This window comes from Pelodiscus sinensis, chromosome 2 (genome assembly GCF_049634645.1).
Source record: "Pelodiscus sinensis isolate JC-2024 chromosome 2, ASM4963464v1, whole genome shotgun sequence".
Taxonomy (NCBI): Eukaryota; Metazoa; Chordata; order Testudines; family Trionychidae; genus Pelodiscus; species Pelodiscus sinensis.
In genome coordinates, this window is record NC_134712.1 from 255,665,827 (window position 1) to 255,689,569 (window position 23,743).

The window sequence follows — 23,743 nt, forward strand, 5'->3', positions numbered from 1 at the left end:
GTAGGACGTGCATTCAAAAAAATGCATGTGTCACAGGGATATTAGATTTATTCAGAGATGCCTCTTGAGACGACGTTGCGACCCACCCTGTGAGCGAGCAGTGATCTTAAACCATTGCTTCTCTTTGGACAGAGCGTTTTGGAATGGGCATGTTGTCTTGGAAAGACGAGTCCAGAGTAAAAACTGAGCTATCTTCTCTAAAAGCTAGAGCACAGCCCAGTCGTGCCTCCCACCCCACCAAGTGAGAGCACATAATGACATTGCCACTAAGGCCTAAAGCGAGCCCAGGGAAGGACCAGCTCTTTTCCTGCCTCCTCCGAACATTGCTCTTGAGATCTGAGACACTGCCTCTGCTACCAGCACCCTCAGCCGGCCCCGGAGCAGCTTCTCTGTGTTCCTTTGCAGCCATGAAGGACTAAGGGATACAGGGGACACCAGAACAAATCTTCGGCCATTCTGTTGCGGTGCAAAAATAGTTGAGAACCTCTAGTATAAGGTTAGAAAATTGTAAACGAAACTATGCATTTAATCTTTCACAGTAGCTTCTCCTAGCCTTCACACCGCCACCATGCCCCCCCAAATCATACGCCTTATACAGTAAAACTCTGATGGTCCAGCACTCCTGATGGTCCGGCACCATCAGGAACCTGGAAGTGCTCCGGGCAGCGGGACCATTGGAGCTGCTCGGCCCCCAGCTTCCTCGATTCAGCCGCTGCTGCTACTGACCAGCGGCTGACTCCAGGTAGGACCCGTAGCGCTGCTCCTTGGGGCTGCAGGACCAAACCAGCAGCACCCCAGCTGTCCCCGATTCAGCCACTGCTGCTACTGACCAGTGGCTGACTCCAGGAAGCCTGAGGCAGAGCTGCTCTGCCTCGGGCTTCCTGGAGTCAGCCGCTGGTCAGTATCAGCAGCAGCTGACTTGGGGACACCTGGGGCAGAGAAGCTGGGGTGCTGCCGGGTTGGTCCAGTAGTGCCGAGGAGCGGTGCTGTGGGACCAACCCGGCAGCACCCCAGCTGCTCTGCCCCAGGCGACCCCAAGAGCACCTGGGGTGCTGCCGGATTAGTCTCACCGCGCCAAGGGTCGGTGCTACCGGACCAACCAAGCAGCACTCCAACTGCTCTGCTGCAGGCGTCCCTGATTCAGCCGCTGCTGAAACTGACCAGCAGCGGCTGAATCAGGGACGCCTGGGGCAGAGCTGGACTATCGGAAGGTGGGGCTATGAGGAGTCTGGGGTGGCATCCACCCACCGCAGACCCCTCAGTCTCCCCCCTTCCGAAAGTCCGACATATCTGATAATCTGGCACCCCTGGGTCCTAAAGGTGCCGGATTATTGGAAGTTTACTGTACAACCTTCCTAAAATTGTCTATTTTTCCTAGACATGCTGACATGTCCTTGAATGGGAGAAATGCAATTGTATATAAACAAGAGAATAAATAATGCGCTACAAACTGCACACACGAGTTTGCTCAAAATCTGTGTGAATATACATTTCTCACATGCTTTGCAGGCCCTGCTGCTTCCCATTGTTGCAGTTTTATGGGAAATCTCACAATATTTGGTGTTTTTAACAACCCAGCCCCTGGAGTCACATCGTTACCGGAGAACCTCCGTTTGCATGTTTAAAAAGTCTTCAGCCCTTACGATTGTGCAGAAAACCTGGAAATGTGACCTGAGTGACCCCCTAGGGCTCAGACAGGGTGACACAAAGTGAACCCAGAAGAATATTTTTTTAAAATCTCACTTAAGGCACTGAAATTTTTGGAGGACACGGGGGGGGGGGGGGGGGAGGCTGGCTCATGATCTTTGAATGCTCACGGTTGCCAAGAGCGTTTTCCATTTATGGAAAGTGATATGAGAGTGCTCTGGCTAACGGAAGAAAACCCTTCCATGTCTATGGCCAGCCTGCACAGTGCATTTCTGCATACTTCCAGCTCAGTCTATTTTTGACCCAGGGCTGGCTATTTTAATGACTTTATGGGGGCGGGGGGGGGGGGGGGGGCACTATGAAGTACAACACACAAGGAATAAAGCTCCCAGAGAAGGTTCCTCGAATGGCATGTTAAACCAGATCTGGTATCCTCCATTCCAAGGGCTCCCACGATATGGTCCACTCACAGCCAACTATGCCCGCTCTGATTATCAACTCTTAAGAAAAACCTTTTGCCACCTTTGTCTTTTCTCTAAGACGGGGCGGGAAATAATTTTTGTCCTGAGGCCACTTCAAACATTTCTGAAGTGCCCTCGAGCCACCCTAAACAGGAATGGGCGGGGCTATCCCACTCCCAGACCATGATCCATCTGGGGGTGGCCGAGCCCCTTTGCCCCCCCCTTCCCACTAGGCACCCATGCTCTGGAAGAAACTCTGCACGCTCCCCCCACAGGGCCTCGAGACAGGGGAGCACATGAAGCCTCCTCCCACCCTGCGAGGAACCTGTGGCACTCTGAAGTGCCACGGGCTCCTCACAGGGCCGGGGCAGGGTGAAGGAAGCGTCACGCAGCTCCCCTGCCCCCAGGCCCTGATTGGCCTGGGGGCACGCAAAGCCCCCTCCGCTCTCCCCCCTGCCCTGCGAGCAGCATGTGGTGCTTCAAAGTGCCCCGCGCTCCTGGCAGGGCAGGGCAGGGCAGTGAAGGTTTCAGGCACTCCCCCTCCCCCAGACTCAAACTGGCCTGTGGGCAGGGGAGCAGCAGGGCCGCTGCAGGCTGGATCCGGCCCATGGAGGCCCTTTTGCCCACCCCTGCACTAAGATGTGTTTAATCCCTTAGCGCTCTGAAAACGAGTGTCTTGTCTTCAGTGGTCTGGACACAGGGCAGAAAACATTAGCGGAGTTTAAATGTATTTGTCTGATCAATATACGTAGTACTAGAACATCAACAGCTCCTCAAAGCAACAGGGATGAAAGGAGCATTCACTGAATCAGGTTTGGAGAAAACAGAAAGGAAAGGGGTGTAAAGCCACCGGACCCAGAAACGCATCAGACAATGCTTCACATTTCTACCATGCCTTCCATGCAAAGTTCTCACGGCAATTCTCTAACATCAATGAATTCAGACCACCCCCGTTCCCCCCGGGAGGTGGGTGATAATCCCTTTTTATATACGGGGAAACACGCACTAAAGCTAAGTGGCTTGGCCAAAGTCACTATTATAAATACAACCCAGAACTCCTTTGCTCCCCGTCCTTGTTAACCACAAGACCAGCCTATGTCTTGTCTATCCTCCTTATCCTTGCCAGCATGAAGAGACACCACAGTTGTTGCCTTTGGCAGACCCCCTTCGTGTGATGCAGAAAAGGCATACATACAAGCACATGCACGTATGTGTACGTTAATAGACAGAAAAAGCAAGCAATACCTTATAAGCATTTGGTGTACCCTCTATGCTTCCATCTTGACACACTAATGGATCCTGGGGGGAAAAAGAAAGGTGGGGGGATTTTTTTTCTAAAAACATCTTGGTTCAGATTCTATACACAAAACTCATTGGAAGGCCGTGGCCTGTTACCGAGGAGATATTCTGGAGCACAGAGTTGGGGTGAGTTTTTAACAACATGGGTATGTAAGTTCAAGAGCCCACACATGAAGATTTTGGGCACTATAGTATTTACTCTGACCGCAATGAGCTAGGAGTTATATGGGGGGAGGGAGTGTGAAAGGGGGAAGACAGAACTTTCTTAGCAGCTGGCCAAAGACTCTAGACCTCCCTTCAGGAGGAGACAAGAAAGTCCACAGATCTTATGCCCACAGAACTAAATGTGCCACCAACTTACAACCGAACCTTCCCTCGTCGGCAGCAGCTACAACAGCAAAGGACAAAGGCGAAAGAAAAGCTTGCACACTTTCAGCAACCGTCTAGTGAGAAGGAAGCAATCTATCCCCCTTGATGTATTCTCTAGTTTCAGTGACTGGGAAGGGGCTCAGATATCATGAGGCTAGGAACAGATGAGAGACCCTGCTGTTTATGGGTATACCGCAGTATGTGGTTATTTATCCAGCGCCCATGTTTCAAAGAGATAACAGTCCCTCCTTCCACTTTTTACAACCCAAATTTAATCATTAACAGAACAGCGACAGCCACAAAGATAATGGCGCTAACAGGAATGGAAGATGGTGTAAGTTTCAGTGCAAAGTTCTCCTGGCTACTTTTGCCCATGGCTCGCATTTCCTGTGTGGGTGATTTTAAATGGATGGGTGACCAGCAGAAGTTGATATTTCTGTTTGGCTTGCTTAGGAAGAGTTGAGATAATAGTGATAGAAATGTAGCCATGTTAGTCTGGTGTAGCTGAAACAAAAAACAGGACTATGTAGCGCTTTAAAGATTAAACAAGATGGTTTATTAGGTGATGAGCTTTCGTGGGCCAGATCCACTTCCTCAGATCAAATAGTGGGTCTGGCCCACAAAAGCTCATCACCTAATAAACCGTCTTGTTAGTCTTTAAAGTGCTACATAGTCCTGTTTTTTGTTTGAGGTAACAGGTGAGAGCAGGAAATGGGAGGTGGTATTGAGACAACATAGTGGAGAAGGGAAGCAGCAGAGCTGAAAGACTGAAGGCCAGGAAAGCGCTAATCAGTACTGGCAAGTTTTCATGACAAAGGGTGTGTCACTGGGATATTCACATTGTTGTTGCTATCCAGCATAAACGTTTAGATGTGCCACATGACTGCCAAATCAAGGCTTACACGGGTGTAACTTACCCTTGCTCTAAACCAATGCAATGTCATATACCCACCATTTCAGCGTGTCTTTATTGGAGAATTTGCACTGGGATAACTAGTCCAAGACAGGTATCCCCAGTGTAGACGTGACCTAAATCACGAAATAGTTGGTGGTGGAGATGGAAGAAATACCTATACTGAGTCAGAGGTGTTTGAAGAATCCAAGGTGAAATAAGATGCCCAGTTTTGCTTTGATCACAACATAAATGTGTTAACCTGGTCTGTGTATCTAATGCAAGCTTCCTGTGTTTGCACTGCAGCACAGTATCTGCACTTGCTGTCTCACAGACTCATGAGAGGACAGGGTCTGGACTTGGAGACACATGCACCAGAATCAGGGAAATACATTTTACAGTGTCTTACTGTAGGAAGAACTAGGAGGAAGGATGACTGGCCAGACCCACTGCCCAGATACAATTAGTGGATTCCGGGTGCACTTCAAAGCATAGCACGCAGAACCAATCAGGTAGACAAATATGCACCCACCTACGGAATGAAACATCTGCTGGGATACTGACGAAGTATTAGTCATATTGCATGTGGACACAAACCAAATTCAACACTAAACAATCCTACGTGGTTACAGATTTAATCTGTAGCACAGAAAAGAAGGGGGGAGGAGGAGGAACATGCAGCGCAGAACAGTGTTTTGTTTGTTTAAACCACTGAAAATAAAGATGCATAGCTGAAAACTTCTCAGAGCTTCCTGCAGTGGGATCTCGGATTCTCATGCCTCCAGCATGAGCCTTTTCTGCACAAGGTGTAAACCAGCTGCTCTGCTTGTGAGAGCTAGAATTGACTGGCATTTTGGAAAGACATGCCGCAGCTATTCTTAGCACCGGCCCTCTTCGGAAATGAAGACTGAGGCAAGGAGGAAAAGAGTCTCTTGTTCAATTGAGCACATTAGGGGGAATTATTAAACACTGACAAGTGGTTTAATCACAAAGGAGAACCCAACCCGACAATCGTTTTAATCAATATGAAATATTTTAGCTGTGTACAGAAGGCCTTAAGTGAACTCTCAGTGCTCTTCCCCCCAACTCTTCCTTGTTGTTGGTTTCACCCATTTCTTGTCTTCTGTTAAATTTGATCATGTTTTCACTCTGTTGAGACAGCACTGAACACGACATGGCTCTGACCCAGTGCAACTGGAACAAGGAGTATTTTGCAGCAGTGCACGTAGCAAAGCAGTTTTTAAATTTTTGATAAGGTGGTAGTTATACTGCAAGTTATATTTTATAGATGACAATTTTAAATGATTATGTATGGACCAAAATATACTTGAACCTACCATCCTGTTGCCAGGAAATGAGAATCAGCACAAGCCACTTGTGTTTTGTTTCACACCTACAGACTAATATTGCGCCACCCAGTGGCTCCCTCTCTTTGCTGCAAGCTACAAACATTAATCCCCAGTCCTCAGAGGGTGAAGGGACTTGCTGCACAGGTCCCAGGCTTGACATACCAAAATGATAATTTAAAACTTCATCATCTTGGTTAATTGCAGCTGGCTTTGGAACATGCAGAGTGGATTGAACTCAGTGCTCATCAAACAGAATCAAATCAGAAAGAAATCTCAAGCTGCAAGATGTACAATTAATTTTAACTTCATTATTTTTAATGTCAGTGCATTTTTCTTTTAATATAGAAACTTGCTTAGTATTTATTTGTATTGCCCTAGCGCCTAGGAACCCTAGACCTGCATCAAGGCTCCACTGTGCGAGGTGCTGTACAAACAGAAGACAGACAGTCCCTGTCTCGAGGAGCTTACAATCTACATAAAAGACAAACAGCGGATAGATTCAAGCAGATCAACATGGGAGTACAAGGAAAGGAGACAATATTGGTCAGGATAATAGGTAGTGGTCTCTGCATGCCAGCAGCCTAATTATTGTCACTTTTTTGATAGGCTTCATGACAAAGGAGAGTTCTGAGGAGGATGGCGCTCGCTTTGCAGGAACTTCTCCCAAAAGTGAGGGGCAGCAGAGGAGAAAGCACAAAGGTGCGTGATTGAAAAAAGTAACAAGATGGCAATGGAAGCTAGCACCATGGGGCTATCAGAGGGGGAGTTAATCTTTCAATACTGAATGAGAAATGATAGGCTGTGGATGACCTTGGAAGTTAAGACAAGCAGCTTATATTTGATACTACAGAAAAGTGGGAGCCAGAGGTGACATGGTCAAAGCAGTGGGCTAGGAAAATGGTTTTTGCAGCAGCGTGCGGAATGGATATTAGCAGAGCAAGACTGCCTTAGTCAAAGGCTAGAGAGAAGGATGTTGTAGTAAACAAAAGAAGAGAATCAGAGATGTAGTAAAAACTGTATCACAGGCTGTTCCTTGACTGGATTCCTCCTGCCTAGAAGGAAAATGGTGTGCATGCTCACACCAGGCTGCACAATCCATCAGTAATACGCAATATTAACAATTAAAAAGGCGTACTCTGACCATATTCAATTCCTTAATCTTGGATCAGTGGGTGATATGTTAAACGAAAATGCTGTGGAGCTAACAGCACTAGCTGGTCCCGAGGATCAAGAGAGGCAAAGACGACGGTGATCAGGAATCCCAGAGCAGGAAACAGTAGCAGAAAGGTGGTCAGGATAGTAAATGAAGAGGGGCTGAAATGAGACTAGCATGCCAGGTAGAGAGCAGGTCAACATGGTCAACTGAAAGGGAGGAATTGGGAGTGTCAAATACATCAAGAAATTCAAAAGGGGAATCCTACGCCTGTTTTCCGCCTTCTAGACGCATAAACCATAAAATATATTAATATAGAGGCTGGCAATAAAGGGGTTGTATATTAAACCCAGACTTAACATACCTAAGATTTTATTATTTATAATATAAAAAAGTTAGGTGTTTTAACACTGCTACTTGCCTGAGATTCATCTTTTAAAATAGAAATGAAATCCACCCGTGATCCCCACTTCTTAAAATAAAGGAGGTGGAAGCAACACAGTAGACTTCAAAATCCTTTTGAAAGATGAATTGAGGTAATGAAATAACCATGCTTTGATGCATCTACTGCACTGCTCACCCAAGGAGAAAGCACTTAAATTAATATGTAAGTTACGCAGAAGTTTGCTTCATCCACCTTTCGGGGCTCTGGGTTTATTAACCACCAAGAGTAGAGGTATAATCTGGGCCAAAAGAATCAAAGAGGAGAAAAAAACCATTGCTGAAGACCATCTGTCATCAACACCGCATACATTACTGCCAGTATTCCAGAATCGTGCTTCCTCATATTTGCCATATGACATATGGCAGTGATGTCATGTCACAGGCTAATCAGCCCCAGGACTGGAGTAATACTACTCCTCAGCAGGAAGTGCTTTGATTTCTAGCTTCAAGGGGTAGCCGAGTTAGTCTGTAACTGGAAAAACTTAAACAACAAATAGTCTAGTAGCACCTTAAAGACTAACAAAACATGTAGATGGTATCATGAGCTTTCGTGGGCACAACCCGCTTCTTCAGATGACTGAGTATTAAAAGTCCAGATCCAAGAATAAATAAGGAAGCGGGGGGGGGAAGGGAGGGGAAGAAAAAAAAAAAAGAGGGAATAGATTGTTCAAGTAGTTACAAGAGGCTGATAAGAACAATTAGCACCTCCATTGTATGGTTGGTGGGTTAAGTCATTAGGATGTGGAAGATAGCCAGATATCCCTATTAATTCCATTCTGATAACTTCATTTACAAGTTTAATTCTTAAGCTCCAACCCTTCCCTGTGTATTTGGTTTGTGGAATTGCCCTGAAAGCACCTGGTAACTTGGAGATCCATTAATGAGTGCCCTGGCAGGTTAAAGTGTTCTCCCAACAAGCTTGTGTGTGTTGCCTTTTCGGATTTCTGATTTGTGTCCATTAATTCTTGCCTGTAGAGACTGTCAAGTTTGGCATTGTTACTAGACTATTCGTGGTTTGATTTCTAGGTTAGGAAGAGCCTGAATGGTTTCTGAAATTTGAGCCTAGTTCCCAACCTAAAAGGTACAAAACTAGAGGAAGCAGGAACGTGTCTACTTCTGAAAACCTGTTAATGAATGGGGACAACCTGCCACCTAAGAAACAGCCAGACAGAATTCAGTTTGAGTATTTGCAAACACACCACAAAAAGGGAAGCCTGTAAAAGGAAAGTCTAGTACAGACAAGAAGGCATGTCTGTAAAGGGAAAAAAAGCAAACACTTGCTAGTGACTAAACTGTACATTGCCATAAAATGGAATGTGGGTTAAGGTTAGCCAAGACAGTATGTGGCAAAGATCCAAGGAGTATTTGACTGCAACAAGTTTCACACCTGAGAGCAATTGACTTACCTGACTTAGCTAGCTGTAAACAGGTTTTTCTGGCCAATACTCAAGAGTATATAGACGGCTCAAGTAAGCGTTTAAGAACTCTAGCTACCTTTATAAGGATGCACATTCCTTCAACTGAAGGAGCAGTCAGACCTTTCCAGATGCTCAGAATGCTTCCCTCTGGCAACGAGTATCGCTTTGGTCTTCTCCACACTGAGCACCCAACTCCATATCTGTCAGATACAGAGCAAGGGAACATCTGTCTGGGTCCAATGACAGGAGATGTTGCGCTGAGTGTCATCAGTATATATTGATGACACTGGATCCCACAGCCCCATGCAAGGTCTCTCTCAGATTTCACATACCTACAACTAAATGGGTACTAAAAATGAACTTCATGGCACGCCTCAAAAGTCCTGGGAGAGGAAGGGTAAGTAGTTGCCTATATAAATACTATACCAAATGCACAGCGCCCATTTGCCAGCACTTGTGAAATTTACATCCTTGCAATTACAACATTCAGTTCCTTAGGAGAGTGCAATGTCACGTTTTAGACGGGTGACAGATATTGCCTGTTTTGCACTAGATGCGTAAGGGTTTTAAATATACTGAAGTGAATTCTAACTCTGACAATGAAATGAATGAACTCTAGAAGGTTTCCTCCCATTATGTCTAATAATCATGACTAAACAGAATCTACTAAGACAACAAACAGTTTGATTTAATTTTGATTAATTTACGAAAAGTAGGTGATTAAATCCATCAGCAGTTGTATCACTCTTCTGTGCTCTCTCATGTACACTGGCAAACCTAATTTTCTATGAAACAAGCATCAGACCCGATTCGTTTAAACTGAAATCAGTATTAGCAACGCTATTACAACGAATGAAAAATGTGTAGATTGTAAGTTCATAAACTAAAATGTACACCATCTTTTATAACTGCAGCCTTTCATAAAGGTACATGTAGAATAATGATAAGCCCCCTAGCTCAGCACTTATTATGCACCTTGACGTCAGTGAGAGACTGAAGCAGAGTAAGCTGAAACATGCTACAAAGTCTTTAATTTTATAGCAAAGTCCTGCACAGTAGGAAAGAGTCTAATTTGGTGATCTCAGTGCATAAAATGTTGAAAGTTTCATTAAAACACAACCTGAAACCTAGTCAATTTCACAATGCAAATTAATAGCAGTTTCAGGTTATCGGAGTGTGCCGATCAGGTTTTTGTGGCTTTACAAACACATTGTGCTATTTTTTTTTTAAAAGGTTGGGGGATTGCTTTTTTGGGGGAGAGTTTACTCCTGTGGATGCATGAAAGGCCCACACTAACAGAAAAAAAAATCAGATTATGCATGTGCAACAGTGAAACTGACAATTCACAAACTTTTGCCAAATGCACAAAAAAATCGGAAGTCAGAGAAACTTAAAAAAGTCGGCTCCCCCCAGCACCAACTCTACAGTGCTTCTGTGAAGCAGCCTTTGTCCGTGGTTAGCCTGGGCCCGCTGTGGACAGGGGAGCTCTGAAAGTCCACAGACATGGGCTGCTGCCAGACCAGCCTCTTCATAGCAGCCTCCCTGATAAAGGCAGCGGGGGGGGGGGGGAAGCAGGCAGCATCACAAAGCTGGTGCTGGGGGGAACTGCAGCACCAGCTCCTGCCTGTCCATGAACTGGTGCACACAGAGCCAAAAGCTGGCTCCCCACGTGTATTGGCTCCTGCCTGCCCCCTCACCCTCTGCGCTGCTGCCTCTCTATCAGAGGCAGCAGCGCGCATGGGTGTGTGTGTGGGGAGGGGGAGGGTAAGGACAATCCAGTGCTCCTGAGGAACCTGCTTAAAGCCAGTTCTTCACGGGCACTGGCTCACTTCACCTCCACCCTGCTGCCTGACACACAGACTACACGTTGACATCCCTGGTCTTTATTAACATCCTTTTAAGTTTAGATGGAAAGTTTGCTTTTGGTTTGCATGCAACTGTTTCCTTGTGTTGTTTGCTGGCAACCTACACAGCAGGACTGGAATAGTACAGATAAACAAGAAAACGAAATTGACCAGAAGCAGATTACACACAAAAGACAAGCTGACCAGACTTACTTTCTCCTGGCTGAGTTAAATGCAACTTTGTAACAGGTTGGTGAAAGAGCATAATTTTGAATTTCTTTCACTTTCAAAAATCAAGAGCATTCATAAAGGAAATTAATGTATAGAATATGTAATCCTTTTGTCAATCTCACTAACTATTTTAAAGGGAGATGGTGTGAAAATGGAGTGGCGTAAGGAGGTAGCTAAGTCACACTGGAAACTCACTGCATGTTGCATTGAAAATGTACTCAATGGCCTTTCTATATATACATGCAAAGAAGCATCAGTAACGACAGGATGTGCATCTCATCTATTTTAAGCAACATGATGGCTGCTTATGCCAAGAATGTCTTGATATTCCATGAAATCCAATGGAAGCCAAATGCAGCCAATAGGATACAGAACCAACAGCAAAATAGATATATGGCCTGATGGATTCCTTTGACGATTTGTCAAACTAACTGCTCCACTGCTGAGCCACTGCATACCAAGTTCTCGTTATTTTTGTGGTGGTGTTTTCCCCCCCCAAGGGAGTAAACATTTGTAAATGAAGTAATTATCATAGAATGCTGAAAGCTAAAATACTTGGAGAAAAGCAACGCATGGATTTTATTAACCCATGGGAGACTGGTTCCTTCCCAGGTGGTATCACCTAGAAACTACGTTTTCAAGGGCTTTTTGTACACAAGGCTGAGGAAAGTGTCTCATTGCAGAACTGAAGTGGGACAAGGCTACTCCTACTTCGAGCAGAGCTCCCCATTGCAGGAACATCATCTCTCTTTTTGTATGGTGCCTAGAACCAGGGCTGATCCTGGATGTCTTTGGGTGTTCCGGTAATATAAGCAAAGAAACTAGCAGTGAACGTCACCTTGTGCTTTTAATGTATTATCTGTGGGCTTGTGACTTGAGTTCTGTACGGACATCTGGCAAGGAGTAACTAGTAATGCATGACCATGGGAGCTAGCCAGACAGCTAGCGGGGGAAGACCAGCAACACTAGGTAGAGGAAGGAAATAATCTGAACAGGAGGTTGGGCTGGGACTTTTCAGGATTGTGAGAGGGGGAGAAAGATGAAAGTTGATCAGTTTGTTGGGTTTTCAAAGAGCTTCTGAGTGCTGAGTAGTCCTGAAAACGGAGCCCCTAAAGGGGGAGAAAATCAACAGCACCAACAAGCCTCGGGTTGCTGCAAGCACCTCCATGGTTGACTGAGCTACAATCATGTTGGAGCTGTGTTGTCTCTCTGCAATTGGCTGTTCTAGCACTGGATTCAATGGAGCGTGCATACAGGACGGAATCAACAGTACTGCCTGAGGAGCGGGAACGGGGCAGTGCCCAACACTAGCCACGCTGCACTGCACTCCACAGGCTTGGCCTTTTGCGGAGTTGGGGAAACACCCCCTCTCAGTCAGCTGCTTCTTAGGTTTCTCCCTCCGCACCAGAGAACAGTGCTGTCTCTGACAGTCAGAGCAGCAATCCTCTCTGATGCTGAAGTATTCAGTCTGATCATCACGGCTCTGAAGAGCATCTGAATACTTCTTTCCTCAACAGGAGCTCCCATCTGGCCTCCCCATTCTTCATCATATGAGGCTCGATTCCAGATGTGACCCCCTCACCCAAGTACTTCAGGCAAGAGGCATGTGAGAAGCAGAGGGGCGGATGAAAATTCACTACGAAGGCAGAATCTTCAACTAAACTATGTACAGGAACTATTTACTGTCCAAATGAAAAACAAACAACTAGTGACAAAAGAAAATGTATAATTTATTATGCCTGGTTCCCTTCATTGAATGGCCACTTTTTTTAATTTGCACAGCCTGGAGACACATGGGAATAGGATTGTCGGTACTGCACCTGCAATGAGGCGATACAATCTCTCTTGTTCACCCCACTCTTGTGTAAAGACTGCCAGTCAACTGCACTAAAGGAGGAGTTGATCCTAAAGCAAGACTGCTTTCAGAAGATCTGTGCTACCTAGACACAGCGTGGGATAAGAGATCAGCGACACTCATTTGTCTACTTCAAGTATCCTCATAGCTCCAAAGAGGCGAATGAACCTGGACCTCTTTTGGGACATCCGCTTGCGAAGCTTCCAGTAACTCTGTCCCCTCTCAGGCTTCCGTGGGAAGCTGGGTATCTTGGCATGTTTGACCTCCATGATTTGGAGCTCCAGCAGCTCCCAGCACAGAGCTTGCAGTATGCATCCCCCCCTCTTTGGCGGGAAGAAGAAATTGATGGGCTCAGGGTTCGCTAGCCCCTTTATACTGGCACCATGAGCCTGTGGTACCAGGAGTTGCTAAAGCCAAACCCAATTTGACAGGTACCCTTAAGGAAAACATTTCTGGTGACTGTACTTAAGAAGCGCTCACATCTAATATGGAACGGACATGTGCAAGCACTTGAAAGACACTAAGCTTTCCTCTCCCGAAGTGCAGTGCCTCCCAATGCCAGAAACAGGGTTCCACACTAGGTAATGAAAGCCCAGCATTAAAAGTATGACATCTCTAATTCTTTCTAGACCAATAAGACAAGAGAGCTCTTTGCACAAGAGAGCTCTTTGCTCAGCCCAACTCAAACACTGTACCCATGACTCTGACTTGGTAAAAGACCTAGCATCAGGGTCAATAATAACCCAATATGGGTTGTTTTTTTTATTTGGAGAGGGGAAGCTGGAACATTATGAAGACTTCTAACAAACAAGCGATCATGTCTGACAGAGTCCTACCTCCAAGCAAGAGGCATTCCAGATAATGAAGAGAAACTTATTCAGCAGCTATGGGACAGAATTGGTGGTGCTAGGGTTCTCAAGAGCTAGACAGGGCCAAGACTCTCCAGTAAGAATATATATTAGTTCTCCTACATTAAAGGGCCAAGAAAAATCTTGTGGGATGGTTAATAAAGTTTTGAGAAGAATCTGGCCAGACCAATAATCTGAGCTCTTCGATCTACATTTAAAAGAACACCTCTATCTTCGGTTCATACTCAGAACGACGTAATTTACCACTCTCCATTTTAAAAAGCCGTGAAGGATGAGAGGTTTCATCTGTGGATCACACACTTACTTTCATTGGGTTTTCATCGTACGTTGGGGTCCCGAGATCCATCTCAGCTTCATGTTCAAGGCTGGCATCATCCCCGGGACTGTCCCAAGTAGGAGGATCCCACTGGGTTTGCCTAGAAAAAGAAGGGAATGGTTTCATTCATATCTTGGAGTAATGGAAGCACATCAATGAAGTTACCTTCATCGCCTCTGTACTTGGAAGCCAGCCCTGATTACCTTCTTGCAAATAAATGGTAATGGACAGGACTCTCCACTTTGATCACACAAACAGTGCCTTACAAAACCTTCCTAGAAAAGAACATTCTGAATTACGTAAGAACATAAGAACAGCCATATTGGGTCAGACCAAAGGTCCATCTAACCCAGTATCCGGTCTGCTGACAGTAGCCAAAACCAGATGCCCCAGAGGGAGGGAACAGAACAGGTAATCCTCACGGGATCCCTCCCCTGTCACCGATTTCCAGAGAAACAGAGGCCAGGAACACCATTCCTACCCATCCTGGCCAATAGCCATTGCTGGACCTAACCTCCATGAATCTACCTAGCTCTTTTTTGAACCCTCTTAAAATCCTAGTCTTCACCATATCCTCTGGCAATGAGTTCCACAGGTTGACTGTGCGCTGAGTGAAGAAAAACTTCCTTTTGTGTGTTTTAAACCTGCTGCCTATGAATTTCATTTGGTGACCCCTAGTTCTTATATTGTGGGAATAAGTAAATAACTTTTCCTTATTCATTTTTTTCCACACCAGACATGATTATATAGATCTCTATCATATCCCCCTTAGTCTCCTCTTTTTTAAGCTGAAAAGTCTAAGTCTTTTCAATCTCTCTTCCTACAGGACCTGTTCCAAACCCCTTTTCTGAGCCTTTCCCAATGCCAAGGTATCTTTTTTGAGAAGAGGCAACCACATCTGTACACAGTATTGAAGATGTGGGCGTCCCTTGGTTTTATATAGAGGCAACTGACAAAATAGAATTGACAGGGATATGAACAGTGTCAAATGCACTGAAAGTACTATAAGTAAGTCAACAATACACAGCAATGAATTCATGCTGGGGCATCTATGAACTGGATTAGCGGGCAGATCTACTCTTAGGCTGTGTCCAGACTCAGGGGTTTTTTCGGGAAAAGTAGCCTTTTTCCGAAAAAACTTCCCCTGCGTCCAGACTCAAGCCGCATTCTTTCGAAATTAAATCGAAAGAACGCGGCTTTTCTTTCGATGGCGGTAAACCTCATTTCACGAGGAAGAACGCCTTCTTTCGAAAGTTCCTCTTTCGAAAGAAGGCGTTCTTCAATGTAAATAGGGCTTCTTCGAAAGAGAGCATCCAGAGTCACTGGATGCTTTCTTTCGAAAAAGCAAGCCGCTTTTTCGAAAGTTCAACGTGCAGTCTAGACGCTCTCTTTCGAAAGAGGCTTGCAGTCTAGACATAGCCTTAGTCATTGACCTGGAAGAAGGGATGACACTAATAGCACAATGATGGCATTCACAGATACCACCAAATAGGGTAGCAATGAATGCCAGTGAAGACAGGGAATGATACAGTAAGAGAAGTTTAAAAGGTTTATGAAACAACACAACTTTGCAAAGCAATGTGCTAATACACAGAAATAGTGTGGTTGGCTTTGTCTGTACAGAGACATGTCACAGAGCTTGTGTATAGGAGTCTCTTTTTACAGAAATGAGGGCAGACCACACCTGGAATCAAATATTCAGGTCTAGGCGTTTCATTATTGGAAAGATGCAGACAAACAAGGAAGGTTTCATAAGTGCAACAAGAATGAACAAAGTATTGGAGAGTAGGGATGTTACACTGATTGAGTAATCATGTAACAGCACTAAAACTTTGCAGTTACACAATTATTCAATAGTCCCCCTCCCCCGGAGTGGGGCCAGCTCCCTGAGCAGACCAGCTCCCACCTGCTGCTCCATGCTGCTGCCTCATACAGCAGCCCCTCTGTCAGGAGGTGCGGGGGTGAGCGCCCCATGAACAGAGTCTGCTCTGCTATCCAATGGAGCAGCCTCCCCTGTCCCCCACCCACTGCTGCCTCTGACAGAGGATGGGGGAGGGAAGAGGCAGGTGGCTCTGTGGAGTCGGCATGCATGGAGAGCCAGTTTAAAAGCCGGCTTCCCATGCGTACCGGCTCCCACCTCCCCCGCACTCGCCCTTTGGGCTGCTGCCTCTTTCTGTCTGCAGGATGGGGGGGGGGAGGCAGCTCTGCAGATCCAGTGCTTATGGGGAGCTGGCTTAAAAGCTGGCTCCACACGGGCACTGGCTCCCTCCTCTCCCCACTTTGCTACTTATGATACAGAGGCAGTGGGGGGAAGGGGGGAGGATTGCGTGCCATTGATAGGATTAACGGATAAGCCTAGTTTACATGTTGACATACCCACTGGAGAGGTTGATTGATTGATGAAGAATAATTAATGTAATATGGAAAAGCTTGGCTAAATGATAACAAGTGAGATATAACTGCCAGATTAAAGAGCATATCCATCAACAAGGGAGAGAAATTGTTTAGTGTGATACAAGGTGGGGTAAGAACAAGTAATGGGATGAAAAGACACAATGGAAAATTTAGGCTATCAGGAAAGATCTCTTTAAAATGCTGTTTATTTGACTAGAGTATGGTCTCCCAGGAGAAGTTCTGAAACATCCATCCCATCATTGGAATAATCTGAAGTTAGGCTAAGCAAAGTCCTGAAGAGGACAACAGGGAAAATTATTCTATACTGGGCTCTGGCAGATAGACTAAATAACTGATTGCTATAAGACTTTTCCATCGCTAACTTCTGATTTCTAAACAAGGCCTGACTTGTATCTGTCTGTACTCTATGGACAAAATCTGAAACCCGGATGAAAGGGACCATCTGGTTTGGATTCATCAGTGGAAGTATCCAAAATCGCCACAATCCAAACAAACGTATTTTGGGGGTGTGGGTCAGGGAGGAGAGCAAATGTGGATTCTCTGTAACTCAAAGCATTTAAATCTTGATTTGAGGACCTCAGTAACTCAGCCAGAGGGGAGGGGTCTATTACAGGAGTGGGTGTGTGAAGGTCAAATATGATCACAATAGCCCCTTCTGACTTTAAAGTCTGAGAGAGAACTGTGGGGAAAAACTAAATATGCTTGTTAAAATGTTCTGCATGTCCTTCTGCAAACCTAAGACGCTATTTTTAAATGCTACTTTAATGATGGGCAGCTGGATTTTATTCCATCACTACACAAGCGGTAACATTAAACTAATATCTGCCCCATGGGGAAAATGAGCTGATAAGTAAGAGATGGAGAAAATGAGTAATCATGCAATTTGACTCTACTGTATCAGCCTTAGAAAGCTGCTAGTTGCAAAACGTGCTTACAAAACATTTCCAGGGGGGTAAGACTGCTATGAGCTTAAGTCTAATTATGTTCAGTCAGCAGTTTCCAAAGCAACTGATGGAGGATTCATTGCCTAAGTCTATCAATGTCAACAGCTGAAGGCTGAATTCCATGTCATTCCTTTTATGAGCAGACTCCAAAAACACAGAATATTAATCACTGTTAAGCAATCAGTAAAGGTCTCCCTATTGCCTGGTTTTCTGAAATGCTCCTTACATTGGTATTACAAGGGACTTCTAAGCACTAGTGCAAATAGGGATAGCACAAACAAACATCTATAACAGTCCAATTTCCTTCAAATAAGGAGGTTTGGATAGGAATTCAGTTCTTTTTCTGACTTAAATTAACCCTAAAAAAACCTTAATGACCATAAAGCATAAGAAGAACATAAGAATGGCCAAACGGAGTCCGATGAACGGTCAATCTAGCTCAGTATCATGTCTTTTCACAGTGGCTTGTGACAGATGCTTCATTGGGAGCGAACAAAACAGAGAAATGTATTGAATGACTCATCCCTTTTCATTCAGTCCCAGCTTCTAGAGTCAGAGGTTTAGGGACACCCAGATAATGAGGTTGTATCCTGAACTAAATTGGCTAATAGCCATTGGTGGACCTGTCCTCCATCAACTTACTTAATTCTTTTTCCAACCCAGTTCTACTTTTGGCCTTCACAACAACCCTTGGCAAGGAGTTCCACAGGATGACTATGCATTGTGTGAAGCAGTGCTGCCTTCATTTGTTTTAAACCTGCTGCCTAGTAATTTCATTTGTTGATCCACAGTTCTTGTGTTATGTGAAGGGGTAAAAAATTAGGCTCCAGAGCTCATCAGGGCAATTACAAGTCAGTAAACCTGACTTCAGTATCTGGCAAATTGGTTGAAACTACAGTAAATAAGGTTGTCAAACACCTAAATGAATACAGTTTGTTGGGGAAAGAAATAACATGATTTTATCTGACCTACTCTAATGCTGACCACAGTTTTAAGGATGGGAAGGCTGACAAAGTGGGGAAATAAAAATAGATACCAAGAAACTAAAACAACCTTAGAAACACAGCAGTCCTATAAACATACCTAACAACCAACAACATGTTGCATTTACATGGAATTTCATCTCTAAAGCTTTGAGTACTTTAAAGGACTACATAAGGTGTGGTATATATTTTACTGTGTGGTAAATAGACAGGAAAAGCTTACAAAAATCTATCATGTATTGAAGAACCACTTCACCTACTGCTAGGAGGGAATACAACAGCTGTTTAAACAGAGCAGAGTCGCATTACACAATATTTTAAGTTAAGAGGAAAACTATTTCCAATTAAAATTGGAGTTGTATGAATGAAAAAGGATTTGCCAAACATTTCATTAGGAAACAGTGCTGACACATAAGGAAATGGCTAAATGAATTGCTAGCACTGCCTCCTGAAGCAGTTTGGTGTGGCGTTACAGAGACGGGACAATACATTGCACCGAAGTTTGGAAAACTGCTAACACTGCATAATTTTTAATACCCGAATGAGGACACTAGCACTGAATAGGTAAGTGAGCATTTACCTTGTGATCACATGGTAATAATAGATCTTCCCCTCTGGATCTCTGGCCGTTTTCCAGTTGGGAGGGAGGACAATGGTTTTGGGTTTGGGAGGAGATGGTGGCGGTAGATCCAAAAGATTGTTGGTCACCACCAGCTCTGGCTAAAAATAACCCAACAACAGCAGAGAAAGATGAACAAAGAATGACATTGCAAAGGTTTTAAACACAAAGCTAAGTATGTATAAGAAAGTAATGGTTACTTTACAAATCCATTCATAAAGCAGTAGTTCAATGGGCCACCTTTCACTTTCAATGTGATGCTTCTGATTAGCTTAGTGAGTTTAAGAACATATCTACACTAGGTGTGTCTTAGAAGAATAGCAAAACCGGCCTACTATACCAGCAAAGCACTCCTAGGCTGTGTCTACACTGGCACCCTTCTCCGGAAATGCTTAAAACAGAACAGTTTTCTGTTATAAGTATTTCCGGAAAAAGCGCATCTACATTGGCAGGATGCTTTTCCGGAAAAGCACTTTTTCCGGAAAAGCGTCCGTGGCCAATGTAGACGCGCTTTTCCGGAAAAAAGCCCCGATCGTCATTTTCGTGATCGGGGCTTTTTTGCGGAAAAGACTACTGTGCTGTCTACACTGGCCCTTTTCCGGAATAGTTTTTCCGGAAAAGGACTTTTGCCCGAACGGGAGCAGCATAGTTTTTCCGGAAAAGCACTGACAATTTTACAGTAGATCGTCATTGCTTTTCCGGAAAAGCAAGCGGCCAGTGTAGACAGCTTTCAAGTTATTCCAGAAAAGCGGCTGCTTTTCCGGAATAAGTGGCCCAGTGTAGACACAGCCCTAGAGTGGACACAGCTATACCAACAAACACGAGCGAAACAAGCTATACTGGTAAAAGCACAGATATGCTGATATAATTATGTTTACACTCTGGGCTTCTCATGTCAGTTATGTAGGCCAAGGATCACATCCCAAGTGATGTAATTATGCCAGCAGAAGTATGTAGTGTAGACATAATTTTAGGCAGTCAATAGCCTCAGGGGAATCTATGCCATTCTGTGAGGTGGCTGACTAGAACAGCACCAAGATAAAGGCTTTCACACATGATAAAGGCTTAGTATACTGAATCCAGTCTGGAAACAAGGCTACTAGAGAACATAACCACCTTTCCTATTCAGTGGCAAGACAGCAGTCTGCTTGGGAGGCAGACATATTTCCCTTACACAGAACAGCATTGAGGCCAGATCACCAAACATAATACAAGTAATTTTCTATTCTCAAAATAGAGGACCAAGCCTGGCAATCATTCACAGCAAAGCCACACACAGAGAGAGGGAGGAGGAAAGGGCATATCATTTTAAGATAGCACTTTCATAAGTTATCTGTACAAATGCTATCGGGTAGGAGACAAAAAACGGTGGATATGGAATCAGTCAGCCCTATTCACAATGCCAGGCAGCAGAGCAAGAGAAAGGATGCTGTTTGCAAAGGAATCAACTCTAGGTTTTAACAACCCTTTTGATAGTAAATCCACTGACTTTCTAGTTATGATTTAGGAGAAATGGACAGGATATTACCCGCCTCCCCTCCCCCCCCCCCCAAAAAAAAGGGGAAACAGGGAAAGGGTACACCAAATAAGACACACAAACCATGTTCTCTCATGGGTCATGACAAAAATTGTATCCTAGGCATTGCTGGCATGTTACAAAGCCAGTTTGTATTGCTCCAGGCCCCACCTGCTGTATGGGCGGAGGCTGCCCAGCTGCTACGATAGTTGTTACTGCTGTCGTCGGCTGCACCACCACTCCCTGTGGATGAGCTGTGTAAATCTGCTGCCCTTGGATATACTGAAGACTTGGCTGTGCATAACCCTGAAACAAAGTGAGAGAGACTGGTAAATCAGTTCCCTTATTGAAAATCCTTTGTTACTTCTGTGATCAACTGTGGAATAAAGAAATAGGGTGAAATGGATTTAATCTTAACATGCAGTGGAGACGGGAATGGACTGTATGGTACAACTATTCTGGAATAGGAATATGTATTGATGCCTTTTTAATGTCACAAAATGTTTCACAAATTTCCTTTGAAGAACAAAGATGTATCAAATTTAAGTGTTCTTTTTTAAATATGTAAAATATTCTATTTCTGGGCATTCAGAACTGTTATTTCCCCGAGTACTAGAAGAAAACTACAAAAGCTGAGAAAAATGGTTAGTTATCAACATGCTTAGGTCAAAAAAGAAATCATAAATAAAACCTGCAATGGATTTTAAATTACAATGGCATTTCTGAGCAGCTAACTGGTGGCAGCCATTTTGTTGAAAACAAACACCAGTGTCTGCCATAATAGGCATACATGAACAGCATGTATCTATCACTGTAGATTAAGTAGTATCCAAGGAAGGGATGGCTTGGATCTCTCGCCAGTACAAAATATCCGTGATGTTGAGCAAAACTCACTGCCAGCACCACTTCAGATACCACATGTCTAACTTATCAAATGCCACATTTCCAGCAGAATATCATAGAATCATAGAACACTAGAACTGGAAGAGACCTCAAGAGGTCATCAGGTCCAGTCCCCTGCTCTCACAGCAAGACCAAGCACCATCTAAATCACCCCTGATTGTCTATCCAAACTGCTCTTATCTCCAGGGATGGAGATTCCACAACCTCCCTAGACAATTTATTCCAGTGTTTAACCATCCTGACAGGAAGTTTTTCCTAATGTCCAACCTCAACCTCTCTTGCTGCGGTTTAAGCCCATTGCTTCTTGTCCCATCACCAGATGTTAAGGAGAACAATTCCCTCCCCCGCCGCCATGTAACACCTTTTTAGCTACTTGAAAACTGCTACCATGTCCCCTTTCAGGCTTCTCTTTTCTAAACTAAAGAAACACAATTCTTTCAGTTTTCCTTCATAGGTCAAGTTTTCTAGACTGACTTTCTCCAATTTCTCCACATCTTTCTTGAAATGTATGCCCAGAACTGGACACAATACTCCAACTGAGGCCTAATCAGTGCAGAGTAGAGCGAAGAATGACTTATTATGGCTTCCCAGAATCATGTTTGCTTTTTTTTGAAAGTGGCACACTGTTGACTTATATTTAGCTTGTGGTCCACTATGACCCCTAGATCCCTTTCTGCGGTGCTTCTTCCTAGACAGTCAGTCGCTTCCCACTCTGTGTATGTGAAACTGATTGTTTCTTCCTAAGTGGAGTACTCTGCATTAAACTTCATCCTGTTTACCTCAGACCGTTTCTCTAGTCTGTTCAGATCATTTTGAATTATGACCCTATCCTCCAAAGTACTTGATACCAAATTGGGAGGGGTTGTATCTGCAAATTTAATAATCGTACTTTCTATGCCATCATCTAAATCACTGATGAAGATATTGAACTGAACTAGTCCCAAGACTGACGCCTGCAGAACCCCACCCTTCCAGCATGCTTGTGAATCAATAACAACTACCCTCTGAGAACAGTTATTCAACCACCTTATAGTAGCCCCATCTAAGGTTGTATTTCCCTAGTTTATTGATAAGGTGGTCACGTGAGACCGTATCAAATGCTTTATTAAAATCTAGGTATACCACGTATAATATTGATACTTAAAGGAATGACACATCCATGAGGGCAGGGGTCTGGACTATCTCTTGAGGTCCCTTCCAGTCCTAGTATTCTATGATTCTATGACACTTCATTCTTCCACTGCACAGACACTGAACCTTCTCAGTGGGACAACTGAACGCAGGAATCGTCTACCCAGTATGGCTAACAGACTATCTAGCTCAATATCCAGGATTTTGATAGTGGAGAGGGCCAATGTTTCAAAGGGAAGAAACAGAACAGGGCAATTGAGTGATTCATTCCCAAACACCCAATCCCAGCTTCTGGCAGTCAGAGATGCAAGGACACCTGGAGCATGGAGGTGCATCCCTGAGCACGTTGGCTAATATTCATTGATGGACCTATCCCCTATGAAGTGATCATCTTTTTGGCCTTCACTACATCCTCAAGCAACGAGTTCCACAGGTGCACTCTTCATTGTGTAAACAAGCACATCTTTATGTTTTTTTAAACCTGCTATTTCATTGGGTGATCTTGGTTCTTGTGTTTTATAAAGGGGCAAACAAAACTTTCTTATTCACCTCCTCCTTTATCATTGAAAAGGATCTGGGTGCAATCCATACTTGCAGACTGAGAAGACCCTATGTAACATGGCTAGAGTTCCTCAGTAAAAAGACTGAAATACTGGTAACCAAGCGAAGCGTGATTAGACACAAAAATGTCCCGCGACTCAATATTTAAAAAATACCAACAACCTGAAATAATCAACTATTCTGAAATCCTTCCATCTCCTGCCAGTAATCACTTTTGGAAAATATTGTCCACTACAGCTTTTGATGAAATCTGCACTTGTCATCTAAGATGATGAATTGTTTTGAAAAGAAATAGCGAACTTGTTCTGAATAAACAGAGTATTATACACAGGTTGAAACCACAAGGATAATGTGACCCACAGATATATAAATTGGGGAACCACAGAATCCTAGGACTGGAAAGGACTTGAAGATCTCTTGAAGACCAGTACCCTACACTCAATGTAAGACCTCTACTCCTATTGCATTGAAGCAGAAATGTTATACTGTCTCTGTATTTGGCACTGTACAGCCACTACTGGAAT

At 44.3% G+C, this 23,743-nt stretch overlaps 1 protein-coding gene across 4 annotated transcripts in view; it reads right to left on the reverse strand.

The window, feature by feature from the left end:
- Positions 1-23,743, reverse strand: part of SETD2 (SET domain containing 2, histone lysine methyltransferase) — a 135,672-nt gene that overhangs the window by 18,286 nt on the left and 93,643 nt on the right. For 3 of the 4 annotated variants that reach the window (XM_075922984.1, XM_075922982.1, XM_075922983.1), the window contains exons 16-19: positions 20,796-20,930; positions 19,070-19,209; positions 14,136-14,247; positions 3,354-3,407 (exon numbers count right to left, since the gene is read on the reverse strand). In XM_075922984.1, the coding sequence (XP_075779099.1) occupies positions 3,354-3,407; positions 14,136-14,247; positions 19,070-19,209; positions 20,796-20,930 (441 nt within the window). The remainder of the gene's footprint in view (positions 1-3,353; positions 3,408-14,135; positions 14,248-19,069; positions 19,210-20,795; positions 20,931-23,743) is intronic. The other variant, XM_075922985.1, reaches the window with a different exon arrangement.